General features: G+C 44.4%; 1 protein-coding gene across 3 annotated transcripts; it reads left to right on the plus strand.

The window, feature by feature from the left end:
• Positions 1-545: 545 nt before the first annotated feature.
• Positions 546-23,892, plus strand: hnrpkl (heterogeneous nuclear ribonucleoprotein K, like). 3 transcript variants are annotated; one of them, XM_063210303.1, is made up of 16 exons: positions 546-605; positions 1,899-2,011; positions 2,427-2,524; positions 3,584-3,640; positions 6,071-6,114; positions 7,970-8,042; positions 9,314-9,427; positions 9,783-9,911; positions 10,453-10,766; positions 11,954-12,007; positions 13,874-13,910; positions 14,810-14,822; positions 15,355-15,387; positions 18,256-18,323; positions 18,455-18,624; positions 22,159-23,892. In XM_063210303.1, the coding sequence occupies exons 2-16, from the start codon at positions 1,951-1,953 to the stop codon at positions 22,187-22,189; spliced, it is 1,296 nt and encodes a 431-aa protein (XP_063066373.1). In that variant the 5' UTR covers positions 546-605; positions 1,899-1,950; the 3' UTR covers positions 22,190-23,892. The 3 variants fall into 3 exon arrangements, with proteins under 3 accessions (XP_063066373.1, XP_063066375.1, XP_063066374.1); XM_063210305.1 differs by lacking the exon at positions 546-605 and adding an exon at positions 619-756; XM_063210304.1 differs by lacking the exon at positions 546-605 and adding an exon at positions 761-847.
• Positions 23,893-24,574: the final 682 nt, after the last annotated feature.

Here is a 24,574-nt window from a genome sequence, read left to right on the forward strand (position 1 = left end):
GTTTGGAATGATGACTAATCTATTGTTATCACGCTGGTAACTGCGTCCATGTTGTGCAGCCAATCTGAACCTAGCTAAATACATTGTAACACTCATCGTTACATAACAGCTAGGAGTAGGGCGTTTGAGGGAGTTAGAAGAGTGGCAAGGAGGAAGACGGTCGTTTATCTCTTGTGGCACTAAGGTTTTCGTTTGCTCACATTGCTAACAAATGCATGTTGTCTACAATGTAATGTATAACGTTATTTGATCTCACTCAGAACAGAAGTATAGGAAGATTCAATCAACTCATCGATGTAAAATACAGCAATGATGGGCATATCAATGCTTCATTTTTGTTTCACAGTAACCAGTGAAATGTCAGTAGAGGCAAGTCTTTGGAATGAGTGACAAGAATGTTACCCACTCATGTTGATGTATTCATGAACGATTTTGAACGATGTGGAAATTAGCCAATAGTTTTTCAGAGACGACACCGCCCCTCAGTTCATTCCACCAATAGCAAAACAATATATCTTGATAGTCAAATGAGCTTTCAGAATCAAGGGTGAATGCGCACATCTTTTACGACACATATTTGGAGTGGCGGACGGGGGCGTTTTCAGGTTTGTTGCACATTTTGGTGTTATTTTAAGCAATCCCTTTGATTGCTTATAGGTGGTTTGTGCGTTAATATGCCGCCCATACTCTCTGACTTTCCGCCAGATAAATAACTAGTTTCACAAAACGTGCCTCGGGCGACACTCGGTGTAAAAGGTGTGTAACGTTAATAAGCTAACATTAGGTAGCAGCTCGAGCTCTCGTTGGCTAGCTAGATTCTAAGCTAATCAGCTAACAAACTAGCAAGGTAAGTAAATAGGTTTGAGTCTTGACAAATCTTGCACAAGCGTCAATGCCGTGCCAAATAACGATATATAGCTAGCGTTTTCATTCTAAACGATTTTCATCATCTTAATTTTCTGCCTGTTTCACGAAGGGGCATTGTTGCTAAGCGAACTTCGCCTGGCCTGTGAAGGCAAGGCAACGTTTTACAGAATAACCGGAAAACTGATCATCAGTCGAGCTAGTCAGTTAGCCTCTGATATGTCTGCCGTCGTTGTCTGGAGAGTGTACTATGTAGTTATAACATTTGTCTAAGTGCTACATTTATTTGTATACACAGTGACACCTGCTGTACTGGCATTTGCCTCAAATGCAGGCGTCGTGTCGTTGCATGGCTTCCCTACATTTTACACATGGATTCTGGACCTTGAGATGTAGAGAGAGTGGTAGAGCTCTAGTGTGCGAGGCATCGGACATGGCTTCTCGTCTAGTCTAGCCATGTTCCCCGGACTCGGAGTCAGACTCACTGATCCAGATATTTACCTTGTTGTGAGGTAGCAGTATATTAAAAACATTCAGATTGTTCCATTGACTGTATTGCCATACGATAGTCTATTGTTTTTTTGTTTGTTACTGTACATAAATGCAGAAATGTTAAGAGACAGAAAAGTGTTTTTCTGGCATCATGAAGAAAATGGAATTCGTGCAATGTTCCGTAAAATGGTGCCTGGTGTTTTGTGGATTTTTTTTATTACGTTGCTGTTTGGAAAGCGAGTTACCTGAAGGCATTATTGGTAGAGAATGTAGAGTGGCTATCCGTCAGTCGGCGGCTGTACTCGTCAGCTACTACTAATCAGGTGTGATATGGAGGCAGATAGATAGCTCTATAATCATTTCCTCAAAACGGGGTGTGCAGAAGTGGCCACTGTCAAGTCACCGAAAACGAACAGCAATCGCCCGCGCACTCCATGTTGGTTTAGGTTTTTTGTGTGCCAAATAGCCCAGTCACTGAGCGCCTGTGCAGGCTTGGAGACGAGTGCTGTTTGTCATGATTATTTGGATACTCCCTGGCGCAGATTCCCGGAGAGAGAGAGGAGCCCGTTCGCATTTCGCCGTTGGTAGAAAACAATGGAGACAGAAATTGAGCAGCAGGAGGGAGACACTACGTTCAGCAACACAGACACTAACGGTAAGGGCACGCACACACAGCCGTGAAGCAGTCCACGTTTATTTTAGCACGGGATCATATTTGACAAGCGAGCAAATGTCAAAGAGTTGTGGTGGACTCAATAGATACGGACTTTGCTACACGGGGGAACCGATAAAGCTGTAGCCGAAGTCAGCTAGTGTTTGCACTGGCTGCTTGTTATTGTTGTGAAATGGTTGTTACACGTTCTTTTCATGGCGCGCACACCAAAATGTTGGTGTGTGGGTTTTTGATTTACAGATTTACTCTGTTAGGGAAAGGTGGATGCTTGCTGTTGCTTTTCAGTACCTTTGCTTATAGAGGGGGATACACGGACGTGGGAGAGGGCATCCACCTGTTGTGGTCGTTATTATTTGTTGTGTGTGACTGAAGGGTGTCCCTGCTTTCTCCCCGGCAGGTAAACGCCCTGCTGAGGACATGGATGAAGAACAGGCCTTCAAGCGCTCTCGCAACACAGACGAGATGGTGGAGCTCCGCGTGCTGCTGCAAAGCAAGGTGAGTCCACTGAGGTGATGACGGATAACGGCCGTGCGGTTGACCAATGACATTGCACCTCTGAGTGACCTTAACAAGGAAGGCGACAAAAGCTACATGAAGCCCATAGTGTTAATTCATGTCATTGCTGTTGCTCCTGTTACTGGACAGTGACTAGAGCAGCAATGACGTCAAACTAGGTCATTATTGGTTTTTAATGTCAAGTCCTATGTATTGGTTTTGGGTAGGGTGCGCACATCCAAAAACACTTGTTGCAGGTGCCAGACAAAGTCAGACAGTTGAAAAAGGTAGGTCTGCACACTGCCGATAAGCTCCAAAAAAATAAACTTCATTATTTAAAAAGCAACGTTTCGATCACCCTGGATCTTCATCTGGCAAGTCCTATGTATTACCTGTATTAGCCATGAAATAGCCACAACCGCTTAACTGGCTCTTAACGAAAACAAACAAACGTCAAAGTAGGTCAGATTGAAAGCTGCATCCAAACATTCGGACACTTCCACTTGGCTGCCACAGTTGTAGCCAAAACACATCATAGCACATCACCATAAATTCCGCTCTTATCACCCAAAACGCTTTTGAATGGTCCATTACTTCCTGCAGTTTTATCAGTTTTGGTGTGTCTGTACCTTGACGCCAACTCAATGGCCATGAATCCAGGAACAGAGCCTTGAAACCGGTGGCCTTCTCACCAAAATGAGATGAGCCAAATGGACGCTACAAAGTACCGTGTATACATGGGTTCACCATGTTAAAACACATGATGTTGTGAGGAGGGGTATGACACTGGCAGCCAACCACGTGAGCTAATTTAGGAGCCCCCTCAGTGTAGTCCATCTCTATCCATATGTTTACTTCTAAGCTATCTCAGTGTCATTTGCACGGGCTGATAGTATTTAGGCTCAGTGCCTGATTTGAGGCGCAAGAATAAAATGTAGTCGTTAGGTTCTTCTTTTTTCAGAATTTGTTAAAAGGTCTATTCTCAGGATGTTCTTCTAATATGAGGTCTGTTATTGTTGTTATTGCATTTCCATCACATGTTTTTCTGCCTCTCTTCAGAATGCCGGAGCTGTTATCGGCAAAGGTGGCAAGAACATAAAAGCCTTGCGTACAGACGTGAGTATCCCCTGCAGGGCCCAGCGGCAGGACACTTTTTCCATTTTGACCATTAATTTGTTTGTTTATTTTTTTTAAGAGGGTGGGGCAGTGAAAAGATGCTAATTACAAGCGTTAGCAGCAGTTCTCGACTTGTGGGCTTGTAGCATTGCTGCTAATTGTCCCAGTCTTTAAAATAATAGAGATGCACCGATCACTAATTACCGATCATCAAAATCATGATTTGCCCATCACTTAAAGACCTGGAATCTGAATCTATTAGCAATCTAACTATATTGTTTTTTTCGCCATAATGTACTATTTAAGATTGAACTGAAACTGAAATATTAAAAACTCAAATTGGTGTAATCTACGTACAAGAAACCAAAACGTGCCACTTGAAATGAACAGGCAACAGACAGGTACCTTAAAAACAGCTTGTGTCTGTGAGAAAAGCCGTTTCTTCACTCTCTGTCCAAGAGTGTGGAGTTACCGTTTACTCTATCTTCCCCACCCCTCTGTAGCCATTCTTTCAGGTGTAACTAAACGTTAACGCTGACCACGTGAGGTTGTTGCATACAAACATCGGGTATACTTGGCTATACGTGGGGCTCGGCGAAATCAGACCATATTGATGCAGATATGAATGGTGAATATAAAGGTAGATGCGCAGAAGTTGTAAGCAAGTAAAAATGCATTATTTTGCTGCTGATTTTTCAATTATGCCCTGAGCCAGCGCCTGCCAGGCTACTATGCGCTGTGGCCGATGTAGACCTTAAGCAAAACAAAAAAAATTGCGTGAGGAATTTAATATATCGTGATCAGCTTTTTGATCAGCGCTTTATGCCGCTATATTACTGATCAAGCTTTTTTAGGCAATATTGGTCGATCATGATCGGTGGCCGATTGATTGATGCATCTCGAGAAAAGGAATAAGACAGATCCGCAGCACTGCTCTATGCTCCCCAAAAATAAATAGCACAACACTTCAGACGCTCAGTCCTTGCACTTTGATAAATGACTGAGCGTCTAAAAAACGCCCTGTTAAACTTTTGGGAGCATAGGTCAGTGTTGAGGACCTTTAATATTTCTCTTCAGTTCTCCTCTGTTTGGTCCAGCACCTGTATTGCTGATGTGCGCTCTGCGTTCTGTCTTTTTGGAGTTGTCCCAGTCTTTGCTGACAGTCTTGACGTCCTCTTGTCCCATTGCTTAACTGTAACTGTATCGATCTTGATGGTTCCTCATGCTAGAATAACCGTGTGTCTACTGTTTAATTTGTATACTCTTAAAAAAACCTAAATGTCAAAACCTAACAGCCATAAATTAAACCATTTCTTATAAAATCCCATGAATAAAAAGCCAGTGAGTCAGTTGCACTTAATGTCTGGAGAAAGGGAAAGACACTTACTGCATGTCCATTGTCGGCTATTGTTCCCCAATAATTAAGACCTAAGTCATGTATTTCCATAGTCTTTCCATGCGAAGAACTCTGTACCTATGCACCTATGGGTTGGCTCATGCGGACAGACACAGTGAATGGGTCCATATTTTGCGGGGGAATGGATGGATGGATGGGTGGGTGGGGGTTTGGGACGCAGGTGTCCCATTGTGGTGTGATAACATCTTTTGGAAAGTGGTGTCGAGGGTGGACACCCCCCCTACACACACACACCCCCACACGCATACACACCCCCACCTCTCAGTAGCCACCAGCTGCTCCGAAGAAGCTCTACAGTACTTGTGCCAGACGATGCCCTGGTCCACAACCAAATCACAAGGCCAATGAGACGAAACCCAAACCAAACAAAACGAAAAGCAAACCCGACCAACCAACCAACCCCTTTTGGCAGTTGTCTCGACTCTTGAGCTGACCAATAGTTTCTGAGTGAGTGAGTGAGTGGAAGAGGCAGACGCGGCTCCGTGTCAGTGAGATGTGATGACGATTTGCTGTGAGCCGTACGAGGTCTCTCTCTCTCTCGCTGAGCTCTTCTGCACTCACTTACCAGTCTCTTCATCTTTTTCTTTTTTTTTTTTTAGCTTTCAGTTACCTTTTTTTCACAATTTAGTTTTTTGTTTTTGTTTTCTACTTTTTGTTCCTTTTAAGGACAGTAGAGTGATGAGTGCCACTGCAGCCTGTATGCAATTAAAACTGTATTCCTTCTCCCCCTTCTCCCCCTTCTCCTTTTTACTTTTGGCCACCGCCCTCCGTTGCCCATGTTCTGGATCGACATGCCCCTCCTGCATTGCCCACCTTGACGCTGGCCCAACCTGAACCGCCCGCCCGCCCCTGAACGCCCGCCCGCCCACCTGACACCCTGGCCTGGTTGGCCCGGCCCCGCCCATAAATGTGCCCCTTCTGCCACCCAAACGGGCACCTTTACTTGCCAACTCGTGATTGAATGCCCGCCCCTGCCCAATGCCAACCTCCAACCACCACCACGGCCCATGCAGTACAATGCCAGTGTATCTGTCCCCGACAGCAGTGGCCCCGAGCGGTATGTCCCACCAAGTTGTTCCCTCACTGCCTGATTAGAACAGAGAACACATGTCTTTTGATAACCTTCTGTTTCATTTTAACATTTTTTACACATGAAGTGTATATCTATATATATATATATATTCCCCCCCCCCCCCCCCCCCCCCCCCTTTTTTAAGAAACGTGTACTATTCCAATCATTCATTTATTTATTTTATTTTTTTTCTCTGTCTTTCTCTCCCACCCCACCCCACCCCATCCCCCTACCCCCCCATCCAGTATTTCATTTTAAATATGGTCCTTTTTACTTTGTCACTTCAGTGTCGCATACATACATACATGAACCTGTTTTTATAGACATGTCCCCACACTTAAGTAAATAAATGATGCCATACTCTTTAGCTAATGTCAAATGGAAGGAGCACAGCTTCAGGATTTTGGAAAACATAACATTTTTTTCCTGTACATTTTCTTAAATGTTACTTGTTCCCCTTGCTTCATTCAGAATGCCAGATTTCCAATTACCTCTTTATCATTTCTTAGATTGGCCAATTATGGAAATAATAATGAAAGACCAAAAAGACAACCTTTCGCTCTGCCCTAGTGGCCCACCTTGCTCCCCCCCCTCCCCCCTCTCTGCCTCTGCCCCCCCCCTCCCCCCCCAAACCCCCACCTCACTGTTCTTGACATTGCTGTCCATGATTTGAGCGCTGAGTGCTGTGCCTTCCAGAGTATTCACTGTCACTTCCATCACTGCCGTCTCCTTTACTCCTTTATTTTACTTCCTCCTGATGCTGCATCTATTTGTGCCCCCTCCTTCCAGCCCCACTTCTTTTTTTCTTCCTCTCGCTCACTCTGTCTTTCTCGCTCTGTCTGTCTTTTTACCCCCTCTGATGTTTGTGTCCGGCCCCTTACTCCCCCCCCCCCCCCATCAGTCGAGATTGTTGAGCTGCCAGACCTTTTCATCTGCCACCCCCCCTCGCTCCTGTCCGCCGCCGCCTCCTTTTACTGGCCACCACACGCATCTGACCCCCCCCCCCCCCCCCGCTTTCTTTGGTTTTGTTTTGTTTTTGCTTGTAGTTCTACCGCCCCCCCCCCTCCCTCTTTTCAACTCCACCCCACCCCTCCTCCTCCTCCTCTCCTGACCCCCCTCCCCATTCAGTTCCTCTTTTGACACTGTGAGAAGGTGTGCCTATAGCACGGTGTTGCGATGGCCAATCTTGCTGTTCTGCATAGCTCTATTTCCCCATACATAATGAAATTCCTGCCTATTTATTTGTGCTTATTTTAAAATCAAATAAAATTCCTTACTGCCAGATTTTCGCTTTGCTGGTGGTGGGTATGGTGCACCAAAAATGCATACTATACTATTATAAATATTTTAAAAAAGCAATCTCTTAGCAACCATTTTCTGTCTGTGTCTGTGCCCCTCTCTGATGCTCACGCATTGCGTTACTTTTGCGGCCATGTTGAGCCCCCCCACCACCCCTCCAATCTGAGCCCTTCCAAGAAAGCTGCCCATTCCTCCAGCTCTTTTGTCTCCTCTTCTGTGTTGAATGTTTGCGATCAGTGAGTCAGTTGCATGTCAGTTGCTCGTTAATTCAGTCAAAGTGTTGGGGAAAATTTGAAACATGTGTTCAACAGTCCTGTTTTTTTTCATTAGTTTTTTGTTGTTGTTTTGTTTGTTTGTTCCTTCCTTTCTTCCTTTCTTGAATCTGCTCTTTGTTTTTTTGTTGTTGTGGTCATTTTGTGTTCACGGTGCAGTGAAATGCTTGTTCTAAAGAGGTTGTTGTCTGCTCTCCTCCTCCTCTCCTTCCGCGTTTGCTGTTGTTGTGGCGCTGTGCTTGATCTCTACTCTGGCTTAACGTCTTCAGCATCCTCAGCGTCAGTGCCGACATCGATACCATCGGGGAAATCCTGCTCAAGATCATCCCTACCTTGGAGGAGGTGAGTGAAGGAGAACCTAAATATTGTCGAAATTTAAAGTCGCTTGTTAACGGCATAAGGGTGTAAGTTGTATTGACCGCAGTTGCATGCGATTCTGCACATTCTGATTTTAAACGGAATGGTGGCAGTATACGGTTTGCTTATGCGTCACGTAAATTCTATATTCCGAATGTGGCCTTATTCTGGTAGCACAATGTGCGATGTGCATCAACAAGTTTTAACAGAATATTCCTGAACTTTTTAACTGAATACTCCATGCATGTAACTGCACCTAATGTTTTGTTTCCTACATGGTAGTGAAGGAGTGAGAATGTTGAGAGCATTTGACACTGTCAGTGGTGTTTGAAGTGATACTGTCCCCTTTTTGGAAATGAGCTTATTTTACACTTCCCCTTGAGTTAAATAATAGGGTTTTACCATTCTCCTATACGTCAACCGTTCTCTGGGTATGGCCGTGCAAATTTTACCTCCAAGCTAGCAGTTAACATTGAGTCCTACGAGACCATCTGGCGGCTAACTGGTCTCATAGGACTCAATGTTAACTGCGAGCCTGGAGGTAAAATAAGCTTATTTCCAAAAATGGGACAGTATCACTTTAAGGGGTGGTTGAATGGGCTGTGGAGCCATGAAACTGAGTGTACTGTAGGCTTCAGGGCTCGTGGCTGTGTCCGTAAACAACCACAAGCATTGTTTTTTGCATGACTGCAAGTGACAAAGAAGAGCTGTTTTGAATGATTCAGCAGAAAAATTGCCACGCACTAGTTCATGGCATGGGGAACGCCAGTCAGGCAGTACACCTCATGTGGAAAGAATGACTCCCTCCCTCCCGAAACGCTGCTAAAAAGCGAACAAGGTGGTGATTGGCTAGCCATTAAGCCAGGGGGCAGACCTTGTGCTTCACTGTGCAGGGTGCAACGTCTTGTAGTTGAGCCCTATACATGTCGGTGTTCATCCCCAAATCATTTGTTTGAATAATTCCTAAAGTCTGGGGTGCGTTTCTCAAAAGCGTAGTAGTTAGCAACTTCATTAGTTAGCAATGGGAAATTGCATTGCACGTAGAAAAGTAGCTAACATAGTTAGCAACTACCCTTTCGAGAAATGCATCCCTGATTTGGTCAAGTGGGCCTCTGGTCTGGGGCGACCATCCCCATGACCTCTCTGCTTGGCCTGATCCGATTATCCAATGAACATTATGCACACATCACGCCTTGTATGCAACAAGCCTTATCTGTTTTGTTCTGCTCTCCTTCTTCTCTCTCCTTCTGCTGCAGTACCAGCACTATAACGGCATTGACTTTGACTGTGAGCTGCGTCTCCTGATCCACCAGAGCTTGGCTGGAGGCATCATTGGGGTCAAGGGAGCCAAGATCAAGGAGCTCAGAGAGGTAAGACGTGGGAAGGACATGGAGAACCTGGAACCCTGTTGGCCAACACCACCACCATCTTCAGTACTGGTATTAATGTGGCCAGCCTAGCAACTTGTAGTCACATACCTTCACCGGTGACTAGAAAGTATACTGCAACGCAGATGACTACACTCAAGGCGTCATAATTCTGTCATAAAGCTCAACGAGGCAGGTTATTCTTCATTGAAGCTGCATGGATTTGATCTATGTAGACATTCACTCTTTCATCGTCCTCCGTTGGAAGTCCTTGTGTTTGGAAGTCCATCCCGGAGTCGCTGGTAGGAACTGGCCGGTTCTCACACCTCTGTTCTGCTCTGTTCTGTTCACCTCCCAGAACACCCAGACCACCATCAAGCTCTTCCAGGAATGCTGCCCCCACTCCACAGACCGCGTGGTGCTGGTCGGGGGCAAACCGGAGAGGGTCGTGGAGTGCATCAAGGTCATCCTGGAGCTGACCTCTGAGGTGAGATGCACGTGCATGTGCACACAAATGCACCACACAACAGAAACACTCACACACACACACACACACACACACACGCTCAACTCCCGATCCTGCAGCTCACCTTTGAGGTGAGATAAGGGTGCACACATACACATACACATACACACACACACACACACACACACACACACACACATACACATACACACACACACACACACACACACACACACACACACAGGGGGATCCTGGAGTTCATATTCAAGGTGACATATACACACACTATCCTTTAGCTCACCTTTTGTAGTGAGCGCTCCCACTGAACCAGCTGGCGTCAGTCATTTTGACTGGTGCTACAGGACACACACAGACAGAATCCCTTTGTGTAGCATTTTTTGGCTATTTGGCTATTGAGTTGTATGCATAGAAGCATTGAATGCATATAACATTAGCTTACATAGGTTATACAGTAGATATACATTGTTAAATAAATCAATTGGTGTTAAATAAATCAATTGGTGGAATGTCTCATTTTAATTTAACATCCCTGTCTTTCCAGGCTCCTATTAAGGGCCGAGCGCAGCCCTACGACCCCAACTTCTACGACGAGACGTATGACTATGGAGGCTTCACCATGATGTTCGAGGAGCGCGGTCGGCGGCCCATGGGGGGGTTCCCCATGCGGGGCCGCGGGGGCTTCGAGCGCATGCCCCCGGGGGCTCGCGGCGGCCGCCCCATGCCCCCCTCCAGGAGGGATTACGACGACATGAGCCCTCGCCGCGGGCCGCCCCCTCCCCCACCCGGACGGGGGGGACGCGGGGGCAGCAGGGCGCGGAACCTGCCCCTGCCACCCCCACCACCACCAAGAGGAGGGTAAGGCTCAGTCCACGGCTTCAGTGCTCTTTAGTAAGGCACCTTACACACAACCAGGGCTCTAAATTAACACCAGCCAACCGGCCATATGCTGGTGAAATTTCAGTTTGGCTGGTAGAAAGGAGCAGCTTATTAGCCACTCTGACCCATTAGTGAGTGTGTGTTTGGCTAGTAAGATTAATATCTACTAGCCATTTTGGCTGGTGATGAAAAAAAGCGAATTTATGGCCCTGCACACAACCAATACCTCTACCCGAGTAACTAAGTTACCTTGGGGAAACGCATCAGCTAAGTGTGGCCTACTGTAATGTAATAGTTGTTAGAATCCGATCTGGAGCGCATTCGACTGATCAGACCCATTGAGAGTAAATAGAATGGAGGCCAAAATTCTATTTCATTGTTGAAGCCAAGTTGGAGCCAAGGTTGGACCCAAAAAGACAAAAAAATGGCCAAATCCCATTCATTCCTATGAGAGACATAAAACCCTGTATCTCCCTTAAATGCCACTCCAGGGGGATCATTTTTCGCTCAACTAGTAGGTCCCCCTGCTCTCCAACTTACCAGGGTGGTGATTTTTTGTGGTGATGTTTTATTTTAGAGAGATATTAAAAGTTAAATTGACCAATGAGCATCAGAACATGGTTTGATTGACCGTTAGAAGTCTTGTTGTTGTCCAATCAGCACCTGCGTTTGGCGTTGCTAAGGTGGAATGTACGTTGGAATGTTCCCAAATCTGGCTTCAAAGCGTTGAATGGCAAATAGCGTTGATTTGGCGTCCATTCTATTTACTGTCAATGGATCAGACCTCTTCATGCCAAATGATTCATGTCAAGATTAAACACAACGTTTATTAAACACAACGTTTCGACCAGTCTGGTCTTTGTCAGGTGTAGGTGTACACCAGACCTACATCTGACGAAGACCAGACTAGTCGAAACGTTGTGTTTAATAAATTGGGAGCAGCAACAGTGTGCGGACCTTCTTTCTTTTCTTGCTTCATCGTGTTTAAGTCCGGCACCTGTTTTATCTGGATGTGCGCGCTCTCCAAAACGCTACTATAGTCACGTTGCCCTCGATGTAATGCCTCTGACTGACGCATATTAAGTAGCAGGAGCTGCCCCAACAGGTTTTTCCTTATTATGATGGGTTTTGTGTTTGTGTTTGTTCTCCTTCCCTCCGCTCTTCAGGGGTGACCGGTTCTCACACCAGAGCTACCACGGGAGCATGGATGACCGACCAAAGTGAGTTACGGATGGCAAAAGTAGGCTGTGAAACTGGGCTTGGATTTTCAGTCCTGTCTCATCATCCTCCTGTAAAATCCCTCCCTATCCCATCCAGATCCCAGTCCTTTTGATTGTTGGTTACATGGCTGCTCCTGCCCACTCGCTTGTGATATTTATCCCTGATCTTGTTAATTGATGACATTTTCACTCCTAAATCCCACGGGAATCACACAGGACCTGCAGGAATTTCTGTTAAACGTCATCCTCTAATCAAGAGTAGTTTTCTATTAGGTGGTCCGAGCACAAGCAGGGCACACTAAGCAACAAGGGAACTCCGATACGGTTTTCAGGCCAACCAGAATGATGCCCATGCCTGCACCAGTTACAGTATGTTTGGAAGTCAATTGCTTATCTGCGAACTACCCGCCTTCATACAGGGCTCTGAACTTTTCTGTATGTGACCATTTGTTTCCCGGATGAACCTGCTGACATCTACATTGTTGTCACGGTTTGCAGTGAAAACCCCCCCAATATTTTTTGGTTTGCATTAGGGCTGCAGCTAACAATTATTTTGATAGTCGATTAATCGATAGATTTAGTCACAATTAATCACGATTAGTCATGGAAAAAAAAAGACTTACTCCAACCTCTGACAAAACCCGGCCTCTAGCGCAGGGAAGTGAAAAAAATCTTACAGCTTACATTGAGCTTTAAATCATGATGGTAGCTTATTTACTCCAAGATACAACGTCCAATTCATATGTGCTGGACAATTTTAGGTTGAATTAAGTAAGTAAAAAAGTAAAGTAAGTTAAAAAAAAAACATTGAATTAAATGAAACGATTAGTCGACAATGAAAACTCTTGTCGACAAATTTTTATAGTCGTTTAGTTGACTAATCGTTACAGCCCTAGTTTGCATCACGAACCAACTTTCCGGTTCCTGAATGTTCAGACTTGGCAGCTGGTTCGAGGTTAGGTGTGAGAAGGGACACCGGCACTGTTCTCTCACGGCCTGAACGCTCCTTGAGAGCACAGCACGCCACCATGGCAGCTCAGTTCCCCATGGCTCTTGGCCAAAAAAAAAGTTCTTAGTAAGTCAGCCGTCCTGAAAGCCTCATTTAGTTGTGCGGCTGAGAAATGAACAAAACAAACAATGAAGGTAAAACAAAAATCCTTTTGTCCGAGGTAATGAGCTGGTAGTATGACAGTGAAATAATAATTTGGTGATTCGGTGACTTTTACGCATGCCCTAGTCACCATTACATTCACATTCATATGCTACCGGGACAAACGTTAAGGCTATGTAGAGTAGCCATTTTGCAAACCTACCTCTCGTCTCGTGACAAGAACCAGACTTGATCTCGCTCAGGTTAAACGAGTTTAACAGCCCTGCTCTTAAGGTGGAGCAAAGTAACACACACACACACACACAGGATCCGACTTTTAAGGTGGATCATATATGGAAGGTATTTTGGCATTTAGGCTTTTTTCATGGCACTGTGCTACCCCAACACTGAATTGTTCCACCTAGAGAACTGACTAAGCAAATCCACACACATACCGGTGTGTACACACACACACTCTGTGTCTGACTGTAAGAGGACTGCAAGCCCTTGTGCATTTGTGCTGAAGGCCACAGGAAACCAGAGTGCTTCTGATACCTCACCACAGGCAGGAAATGGGGAATTATTGTGGGAGCTCAATATGTGCACACAAATCATTTTTTTCTGCTCTAGCATGTCTGCATAATGTTGCAACATGGTAAAATATTACCCTGAAAATGTATTCATGATGCAAACAGTCACACTGTGTGTGTGTGTGCGTGTGTGCTAATGTGACAGTTTTCACATTTCTAATCCTAATCTTTGATTTGTGTCCCCAGTGACAGAAGAGGACGCCCAGATCGCTATGACAGCATGGTAAGCCAGCACCTTTTATTAATTTAATTTTATTATTTTTAAAATGTGTTCTTTTTTGTGATGTTTTGTGAAAGTGTGGGTGTGTTTGTTTGAGGGGTGTACTACTACTGCAAAACAGGTGTCCTTACTGGGACAAATAAAAGCTACTACTAATACTACTCCTCCTCTTCAAATGAAGGTCCTCCTGTATGAAATCTTGGTAGTGTCAAACATGCCATACAATGGCACTCCAACCATTATATTTAATTTAGATGTGCAAAAATAAACATGGAGAAGTGAAAAAAAATCTTATTCGTATTTGCCATGAAAGAGGGCAACATTTACTGTCCTGTGGCTGATTTCAGTTTTATATTTGCATATGTAAGTAAATGGTAGTATTTTCTGAGAGCGGCAAGAGGAGGCTGCTAGCTGTAGTGTGTGTCTGAAATGGCCATGGTGATATGGATGCATATGTGGAGCACAGCACTCATCTCCTCCTGCCCTGCCTGCCTGCCTGCACGCACCGGTTTGGCCTGCTGCTGTTGCTAGGCAACAGATTTTTGAATTACTTGTTGCCTAGGTTACCAAGGAGCAGTTAAATACGTAGGTGAAAGCCAGCGCGCACTCCAGGCGGGCGCGGAGCCAGAGCCGAGCGGAATCAGAGCGCTCGTGTGTGTGTGCGCGCGCGTGTGTGTGTGTGTGCGCGCGAATGCGCTCGTGCGTGTGTGCCAATGCCGTCCTTCACTGCCTATTCATACAAATGATGCTAGTGCATATTATTGTCGTCTTATTGATGGAAACCAAGTCATTTTTTGTCTTTGTATTTGTCATGGATATTTTTTTTTACCCATCTGACTTCCCTTGTTCTCTCTCCCATCTCTTTTGTCTCTTTCTCTCCCTCTTGTGTCGCTTGTCTATAGAGCGGAGGCTACGGTGAGTATTTAATGATTATATGTGTGTGGTGTGGTGTCCTACTGTAGGTTTACGTTCATATCAGCTCCAAGGCCTTCCTGCTGTCATGTCCCTCATTTTTGTCTGTCTAGTCTGACCGCTCAGCACAGCACACTTCAGGGGTGAATTTCTCGAAACAATAGTTGCCAACTACGTTAGTGACTTGGCTAGTTACCAATGGGAGATTGCATTGCAAACAACCAAGTTGCTAACCGACTAACAACTACACTTTTGAGAAATGCACCCCAGCTCTGCTGCTGCTTTCGAAACCTTCTGCTCATATCTAAAACCTTCAGTTATTATATCCCCTCCATGGCGCACCAGTACATGGGGTGGGAGTTTTGGTTTCATTTAGCATTGTTTAGTTGCCTACATTACACACTGTAGTGTATCAGTGACCCGTTTTGGATTTGGACTCAATATATAGGATCTCTCTCTCGCTCTTACAGACTTTTTTTCTAACATTTCTTATTCTCTTTCCTTCTCTCTTCTCCTCTACTCTTCTAAATCCAAGACAATAACTCTTCTTGGGAGCCCTTCCAGTCAGGTGAGCGTTCATTACTTTTTAAAATTATTATTTAAAATTTTAGTAGTAAATGCTAAAATGTTTTTTTTTTTTTTTTTAAATATTCCAGCCATTCACAAGGTTGATATTTTTCATTAATATTTACAAATTATGGGGCCTAGTAATATTTGGCTGGTCTGTCCAGAGAAGCTTTTGCAGCCCACGATGTCTATGACTTGGTAATTCAAAATGGCGGATATTTACAAAGAGGGTCCACCTGTTCATCTATGAAGTGTACATTTCCAAGTCATAATGAAAACTTATAAATTGATGATGGTAGTAAATATTTATGAAAAAGATGAAGTTTGTTCATCATGGGCAGCATGCATTCTAGAAATAAATAAGTAAAAATAATAATTACTCAGTGGGCCTTAAACCCCTCCAACTACAGTATGTCTGATGGCAGTAACTACTTCTTGTTCTGTGAGCATGGCCGTAACTACCATTCAGGACACAGAGGTTATGTCCTCGGTATTGTTTTCAGAAATGTGGAATTTATCTATGATGAAAATCACTCTATGATCAAACAATGATAAATTCAGTCTGTATACGGCACCCCCATTTATCCTCACGGCAGTGACTAATGAAAACAAACTTAAGAGTTTGACTGAAGAGTTTGAAACATTCTAAATGTACAGTATGCAGTACACTGCCGTGCAAAACAAGAACGCAGTAACTAGAGGTGCTCCGATTGCTCGGCAGCCGATCATGATCGGCTGATAATGGCCAAAAATAGCCTGATCAGTGATCGGAAAAACATGCCGATCAAAAAACCGATCCAGAGATATTAAATTCCTCACGCAACCATTTCGCCTTTACACCTGGCGCTGCCTGCATGTAGCCTAGGTGCTGGCTCTGCACAGCTGCTGCACCAAAATAAGGCATCTTTACTTGTCTTTAACTTTTTGGAATTCCCTCCTTCATTTTCACCATTTATAATCATATCTGCATCAACAATGATCCTATTTTCCGATCCATGCGCAGTTTACATGACGCTTGTAATTTGTGAATGACGTGTCAGTCTCGCCATGTTCACTATTTTGAGTTACAGCCTGTCAGCACGCAACAACTAAACGTTTCCAAAACAATCATCAACTGTATTGTTTTTAAAGTTGTAGCCTAATGGACAGCCAGGTCATTAGTTTTGTAGTCGCTGCAACACCAAACAGCAACTAGGGAGAATGGACGGTGAAACCACAGACTTCTATTATAACAAGTCAGTGGGTGAAACTCAATGAGTCTGTGCAGGGAATTCTACATTCTATGACAGTGTTACAGAGAAAGAGCTTTCCTCGCAGACACGCTGTGTTGTGCGTGTTCCCTGTTCTTTCAAGTGAAGTTTTTTTTTCTTGTTTTGTGTATGTAGAATCTCAAGTGTTTCAGTCACAATGTAATTTGCGATAGACTACTTCTCGCCCGTTAGCCATTTTACGTTATAACCTGTGTAGTTGCCTCGGTCAGCACGCGACAAGTTCACGTTGTCCGCACAAGCATGCCAACGTTATTGTTTTCAAAGTTGTAATTGACAGTCAGTCGATTAGTTTGATAGTCGCTGAAACGCCAAACGGCGACAGAAGTGAGAGGGAGAGAGCAGAACGGTCGCGGAGCACTGCAGCTGTGGACAGTGAGTGACAGAGAGGGGAGGGGCTCTCCTCACGAGGCTGGGCGACAGGGTTTTTTCTCGTATGCAGAAGACGAGAGACTGAGATCCAGGTGTCTGAGCTTCAATTCAATCTCAAATAGTTAAGTAATTATATGCAATAACTTATAAATTGATGTAATGTTTCAGTTTCAATTCAATCTTAAATAGTTTAGTAATTATATGCAATAACTTATAAATTGATTAATACTGTAGACTTACTTGTAGGCTATATTACCAACACTAGTCTGAAAGAGCTGAAAGATAATAATAATAATAATAATAATAATAGCCTAATAATAATAATAATAATAATAATAATAATAACAATAATAATAATAATCATAATAGTAATAGCCTAATAATAGGCCTACATTGTGAAAGCGACATGTGCAAATTAAGATTGATTGGTTTATGGGCAGAAATATTCAATAAGGATAATTAATAGGCTATTAAAAAAATAGGAAATAATTTCTGTGATCGGCAATGATCGGTGATCGGCAGATAAAGATTTTTGGTGATCGGTATCGGTGATCGGGCCAAAAAATGGTGATCGGAGCACCTCTAGCAGTAACTCAAAATGGTCGGAAAAAAAAATTATATCGGAAATGGGCTTTAAACTACCTCATTTGTCTTGTGTCAAAAAATGGTGGTCCAACACCGTCCCGTTTTAGAGAAAATTCATTTTGAAAGTGCAAAAATGACCAAAAAAAGTTACTGCGGTGTTGGATTAAAGGTTACGTCGTGCAAAACAAAAACGCAGTAAGTCGGTGAGTTACTGCTGCACTTTCCAATGGGAATGGTTTGGGAGTAGACAGTAATACTAGCCAAGAACGCAGCAACTCCTGCAGTAACTCCATTTTGTGGTAGTAATACCAGCCAAGAACGCAGTAACTCTGTTTTTTTGTGGCAAAAAGACACATAAATGTTGTTTTTTCGGGGTTTTTGTGTGCATTGAATTTCTATCTTAAAATAGCGTTACCAGGAAGTGTCACCACCACTTTACCGACAACACACACAGTTGTCGCACCATATAGGAAACTTTGAAGCCTTTTTTCTCAGTTTGCAGTTCTCAGAGTTACTGCGTTCTTGTTTTGTAGGGCAGTACAGCACACAGTATTTGACCTCAGTATTTGGAATGTCTCGTTACGGCCCTGTCTGTGAGATGTGTTGGATGACATTGGTGTGAATGTCATGTGTCTTTGTCTTAGGTGGCCGCGGGTCATACAGCGACATTGGAGGACCAGTCATCACGACGCAAGTCACCATCCCTAAAGACGTGAGTGACACACACACACACACACACACACACTTTAGTGTGCAACTAGACTCTTTTAGAATAAGATTTCTTTGGAATTGACTGTTTTTAAGACTTGTAAATGACTAAACTGTGTTTGTGCACGCGTGCAGCTGGCCGGTTCCATCATCGGTAAGGGCGGTCAGCGCATCAAGCAGATCCGTCATGAGTCGGGAGCCTCCATCAAGATAGACGAGCCTCTGGAGGGCTCAGAGGACCGAATCATCACCATCACCGGAACACAGGACCAGATCCAGAACGCACAATACCTGCTGCAGAACAGGTACAGGTACACACACACTTGCATGCACACACCTCTGCACACACACACCTGCACACAAACACCAGCATCATCACAATCAGCTAGATCCAGAACACACAGTACTTCCTGCAGAATAGGTGCACACACACACACACACACACACACACACACACACACACACACACACACACACACACACACACACACACACACACACACACACACACACACACACACACACACCAGTGTCATTGGCCATTCACTGTCCAGCTTTAGCACATGCTCCCTGATTGCTACTGACCCTGTGGCCTCCCATTGTCTTTAGTCTCTGTCTCCTGTCTGTCTCGGCCTTGCCCTTACTTTTCATCTCTGCCTTTTTAGTTTCCCTCCTGAGTTACGCACAGTTGACACAGTTGTATAACTAAGATCCAGTTTTAAGCCCTAAGAATGTTAATGTCCATGTACTGTATATCTTCAACTTGGCACAGTCATTACTGCAGGACGATTTATCTTCACTCTTATTTTTGTTTTATCCAATAACCCTGATTTGCATTTGTGTGTAAAAATGCAAAAGTATATTAATGCATGTGAAACGTGAATTGCTTGAATATTGTTACACTGTGGAATGTTCAATCGACTCTAATATGCCTTGATCTCGCCTATCCTTGCCCCCCACCCCCGCCCCGACTAACCTGTAACCTAACCCCACCCAATACACTTTCCTGTGCCCGCCTGCTGAAATTGCGGAGGGAACGCTTGGCTGAAGTGGGGGGGGAAAAGATTGCTGGAATGCCATTTCTCCGTCTTTGGGACTTGGATTTTTGTTTTTCTTGTGTGTTTAAAAAAAACAACAACAACAACAACAACTAAAAAACAAAAACAAAAAAGCTTGCTTGCTTCTGTGTGGAAGACTTGTGATTTTGTTGTTGTTAGTTAGATGAGGTGACAACAAATCGCAGTCTACCCTACAGCACAAGCCTGCCCCGTCGCCTGGCCCGGCCCGGCCCCGGCCCTGCGTCTACACTGCTATCAGCATGTCACACAGTCACGCACGCCCTCGCAAGCCTCCTGCCCTCTTCTCTCCTCCTCCTCCCTCTCTTTTCTCCTCCTCCCTCTTTTTTTTCTCTGCATCCCCCTCTTCTCTCTTCCTACTCACACTCATTCACTCACTCCCTTCCTCTCTCCACCAATCCCCACAGACACCCACTCATTCCAACTCTCAGCCTACCCCCCAAACCCACTCACTCCAATTTGCCAGTTGCCACTCCATGTCTCTTTCTCTCTCTCGTCCCCCTTCCCCCTAACTCCACTTTCCTCAATCACTCGCTCCGACTCCTACGCTTGGATTCTCGAACCTTCACCCTCCTCTAGACATGTTACTGGGGATTAACATGTGTGTCTGCATCTCTCTTTTCCTAACATCCACCTCCTCCTCTCCACGCCCTCTCTCCTGCCTGGGTGTGCTGGAGGGCATTAAAGCTCTCCAGCATCCCAGTGCAGGCTGGGGTATGCGTGGCCTAGTTATGATGCCTGCCTGCCTGTCTTCTTGTCTGTCTACTGATGCATTTACGCCATGTGATGCCTGTCCTTATCCTATACCCTCCTGCCTGAATCCTGTCTGAATCCTGTAGCCCTAGTGATGATGCTTGTATGCCGAGTGAGCGTCCTGGAGAAGCATGCGTAACCCTCTGTTCATGATTAGGGCTGTAAATAATTGTGTGTGTGTGTGTGTGTGTGTGTGTGTGTGTGTGTGTGTGTGTGTGTGTGTGTGTGCGCGTGCGTGTGTCAGAGACAGAGAGCGTTTTGTTTTTGTGTGTGTAGGGATGACTACTGTATTGCGTACTAGTGATTTCTGCCTGTTTCCTACTGATGCCTCTTCCCTATGCCCTTACTAATGTATGCCTAGTGGGGAATATAAGCATGCACAGCCATCTAATTCTGCCTTCATCCCATTTACTTCAAAGTCATTTCTCCCTTCCTTTCTTGTTGCTTGTGGTCTCTTGCCCTGTGTTGGCCACCACAAACCCACTACAGGATTTACAGTAGGCAGGTCTCTAGTAGGCAGACCGTGCCCTCCTAGTGACTCAACAGCTTCAGCGTTGCTACCAGTCAGGTCAAGAGCAATGCAAGTACTTTCTGAGTTCCTGCAAATACTGGAACCCCTCCCACTTTGTTGGAAAGCAAACAATCATTAGCAAACCAAGTGAGGCCATTTGGGAAATGTTAATTGTTATGCTCTTGGTCAGACCAAGTCTCGAAGAGATTTGAAAGTCGATGATAAGTGAGATAAGGTCTGGAGACCTAGTCTGATTGTGTCTTAATGATCACTGCTCTGTATGACTACTGTAGGTAGATGGATAGCCTTTATTGTCCCCCAGGGGAAATTGGTTCTCACGCTCACCACAGGAGTGAAGTCGCTGCAGAGCAGTGCCTAGCTAGAAGAACACCTTCAACCCACCTGTACATTGCATATATACACAATACAGTAAGGTAATGGTGTGGGGTGGCAAGATCTGGACCAGGCAGGTAGATGGGCTGCATTAAGGAAACATAATAACAACACAGGGAGAGGTGAGAGGGTAAAAAAGTCTCATGCATTCAAATGATAAGGGGCACAATATGGAGACCTAAGTATGTAGCATGTTTAACCCTCTGCCTGTCTGATCACCATTGTGTCTGTCTGACCACCTTCGTATGAACAATTTCCCTCTCTTCACAACTTTGCTAATCTCTTACACACACACACACACCTACCTGTTGATGATATCTCACACACATACTTTATTTCCCCTTGTCCATTAAACATGGCTGTATTTGTGTCATAATGAATGTGTTAATGGCAATATACAAAGGTCATGTTTGTTGGTCAGAATATATCTGGGCATGTTGATATGCAGTCCTTCAAGGTTGCCAGATGAGACTGATGATTTCCAACCCAAATTATGCTCAAACCCAGCCTGGAGGCAAATGCCGCCCAATTTGCACTAAATTCTATAGATTTCAATGGCCATAATTTGGCAGAAAACCCGCCCAAGTGCCATTTTTACCTGCAGACGGCCACCCTAAGCAGACTTGGCAGGAAACCGCCCGATCTGGCAACACTGTCCTCTTATCCAGGAGAGGCAGGGCAGAGTCCCCTGTCTATCTGCTCTATGCGTACACTTACCTGGGACGGGTGAGGCTTGCCTGTGTGCCTGCCACAAACACAATTTACCCCACACCTGCAGCCAGCCCCCCCCACCCACACACACACACACACACACACACACACACACACACACCCACACACCATCCATCCATGATCCATCCACATCAGTCTTTTTCAGACATAATTATTTATTTATTTATTTGGAAAGCAAACTGGTCCACTTCAGAAAGACTAGGCCAGGGATGACTGGAGCACTCAGATACTTTTCAGTTATTTTATTGTGGTGCAAACATTTGTGTCTCTGTTTGTTTTGTAAGTGGGAGACGTGAAGAGCTGAGTCCTGTTTGGCTCAGGTCTGTCTCCTCATCACCATCTCTTATTCCGCTTCCCTCGTCTCCTGTTTGCAGTGTGAAGCAGTATTCTGGCCGCTTCTTCTAGACGACGACGACACAACCACAAACCCCCCCAGCCAAACTGCCATGAGCCCCAAACACACACGGCCCTATACCCCAGAGGACCCTGTCCTGAAACCCCACTCCTCTACAAACTGGACTTCCTGCCCTGCCCAGCCCAGCCCAGCCCAGCCCAGCCCAAAACGGGACCCTTGCCCCACCTCTCAAGTCTCTCCTGCCTCAGAGCTGTATCTCCTTGTCCCACTTCACTTCACCCCACCCCAGTCTCTCCTGCCTCAGAGCTGTATCTCCTTGTCCCACTTCACTTCACCCCACCCCAGTCTCTCCTGTTTCAAAGCCACATCTTCTCAAAGCCGACATTCCTCTCTGCTTCTCTGGGTAGACCTGCTCCCCCCACACTCCACTTCACTCCACTGTCTCATTCATTCACACCGTAATCCTGTTGTTTTTAATAAAGAAACAAAATATTATAACATTAAAAAAAGAAACCAACAAACAAAAAAAAAGAAACTGGTAAGTGTAAAATGTCTGGATATCTTTTAAGTGCAGCAGAAAGAGTTGGGTTGTTTATCCTTTCTATCTAGTATGAATTTCTATTCTCTTCTCTACTCTTGTTTTTCCTTCTGGTTTTCTGTGTCTGTCTGCTGAGGGTGTGGAGGGAGCTCATCTGTTTGTCCCAGTTTGTTTTGGCCTTATCGGAGCTGCATGCACTCTTGGTTGCAACCATGCAGAATGTAATCCTTGTTTTGTAACGTTTTTATTTTAAAGACAAATAAATGAAAAAAAAAAAGAAATTGTTCACTTATTTTGCCATGTTATTTTGCTTTCTTCACTTGTTGGAAAGGGTAAAAGACTTGTTTTTTGTTTTTCTTTTTAAAAAAATTATACGTAAAATGTAAATATACATGGATTGTTTGGTGAGTTTAAAATATCACTCCATATTCTTTGATTTTAAGAAATTTTCATCTATAATTGGGTGAAGCGGGAGCTGTAGGATTGAATGGGGTGCACTTTTGTCCTCTGTCATTTTCCAACAACTGCAACATCCCTCCTGGTTCACTACAACATGTGCACTGCAAGGACAGGGATGTCTAGGAGGGTTCAAGATCCCCACCCTCTAGCCTTGACGATGCTCTGTGTTTTTTTTGTACGTCTTGTTCTTAAACATTTTTAACATTTTAGATGGGGATCTTTGTGAGCACCTGTCAAGAATGGGGATGGGGGAGAAGGGTTGAAACTGAAATAAAAAGACAGACACAAGAAGGCCAAGGTTGTTTTGTATTAACATAGTGGCGTAGCATGTTCTTTCCTCCTCCATGAAATCGCATCATCTCTCTCTCTCTCTCTCTCTCTCTCTCTCTCTCTCTCTCTCTCTCTCTCTCTCTCTCTCTCTCTCTGTCTGTGCCCCACTCCTATTGGCTCTCTCGGATGTTCCGCTCCGCTCTGTGTAGAATGTGCTGCCAGTATCAAGTAATAAAGTCTGTGCCACCTTTTACTAGTACACGACTGTGTCCTGTGATTTTTAAACTAGTATATCAACTTTTTTTAACTTTGAAGCTGACTGTGTCCCGTATTTTTTCTTGTACACCCGTCTCCAAAAGAATTGTCGCCTATCCATCTGTTTGGAATAACGGCTAATAACCTGACTTTCAATTAATCACTTGGCTTCAGAAGTCACTCATATGAAAGCTACAACCCTCCCGAATGAAAATGTATGTACAAAAATAAATGTCATGCACCAAAGAAAGATTGACCCTTTATTGAACACAGACAGGGCAGATTTTCACAAGACAAAAGTTTTGTCGCCTATCGAACATAATGTGAAAATGAGCAGATAAGTCACTTCAGAACACTTCAAATACGCAGATCGGGTGTCATACTTAATCACTGAATCACTCACCTCTCCAGAAAATCAACTTTGGCCTTAGGTGTATGTTCAGGGTCATTGTAATCATGGAAAGCAACACAATGAAAAACAATGAAGATCAATGAGAGATGGTGACATATTCGCTATTCGTAGAGCAATACATGTTTAACTTCATGATTTAATTAATGATAAAAGCCCTCACACACTAGCAGCATGCATGCAGCTCCTCATAAGAGCTGTATCCGTACCATGTTTCACTATAGGCACCATTTCTCTTTTTTCTCTTTCTTCATCTCCAACACCATACAGTTTTGATGCTATCAGTTCTAAAATGGTTGATCTTGGGATCTTGACTTCAGAGTACGAGTCCCATTAGCCTTCATTTTTGTCAGAATTAGGCCTGACATATACCTCGTTCAAAAAGTCGAGAATCCCAAGAAAGCCGACGTAAAACCTCGGGAAAGTGGGCGTGAAGATTTGGTGACGCAGTGTGAGATCGATAAATATCGAGGTTGATCTCAGGCGGAAGTATAGAACAACGAG

The sequence above is a fragment of the Engraulis encrasicolus genome, chromosome 11, assembly GCF_034702125.1.
Source record: "Engraulis encrasicolus isolate BLACKSEA-1 chromosome 11, IST_EnEncr_1.0, whole genome shotgun sequence".
Lineage (NCBI taxonomy): Eukaryota > Metazoa > Chordata > Actinopteri > Clupeiformes > Engraulidae > Engraulis > Engraulis encrasicolus.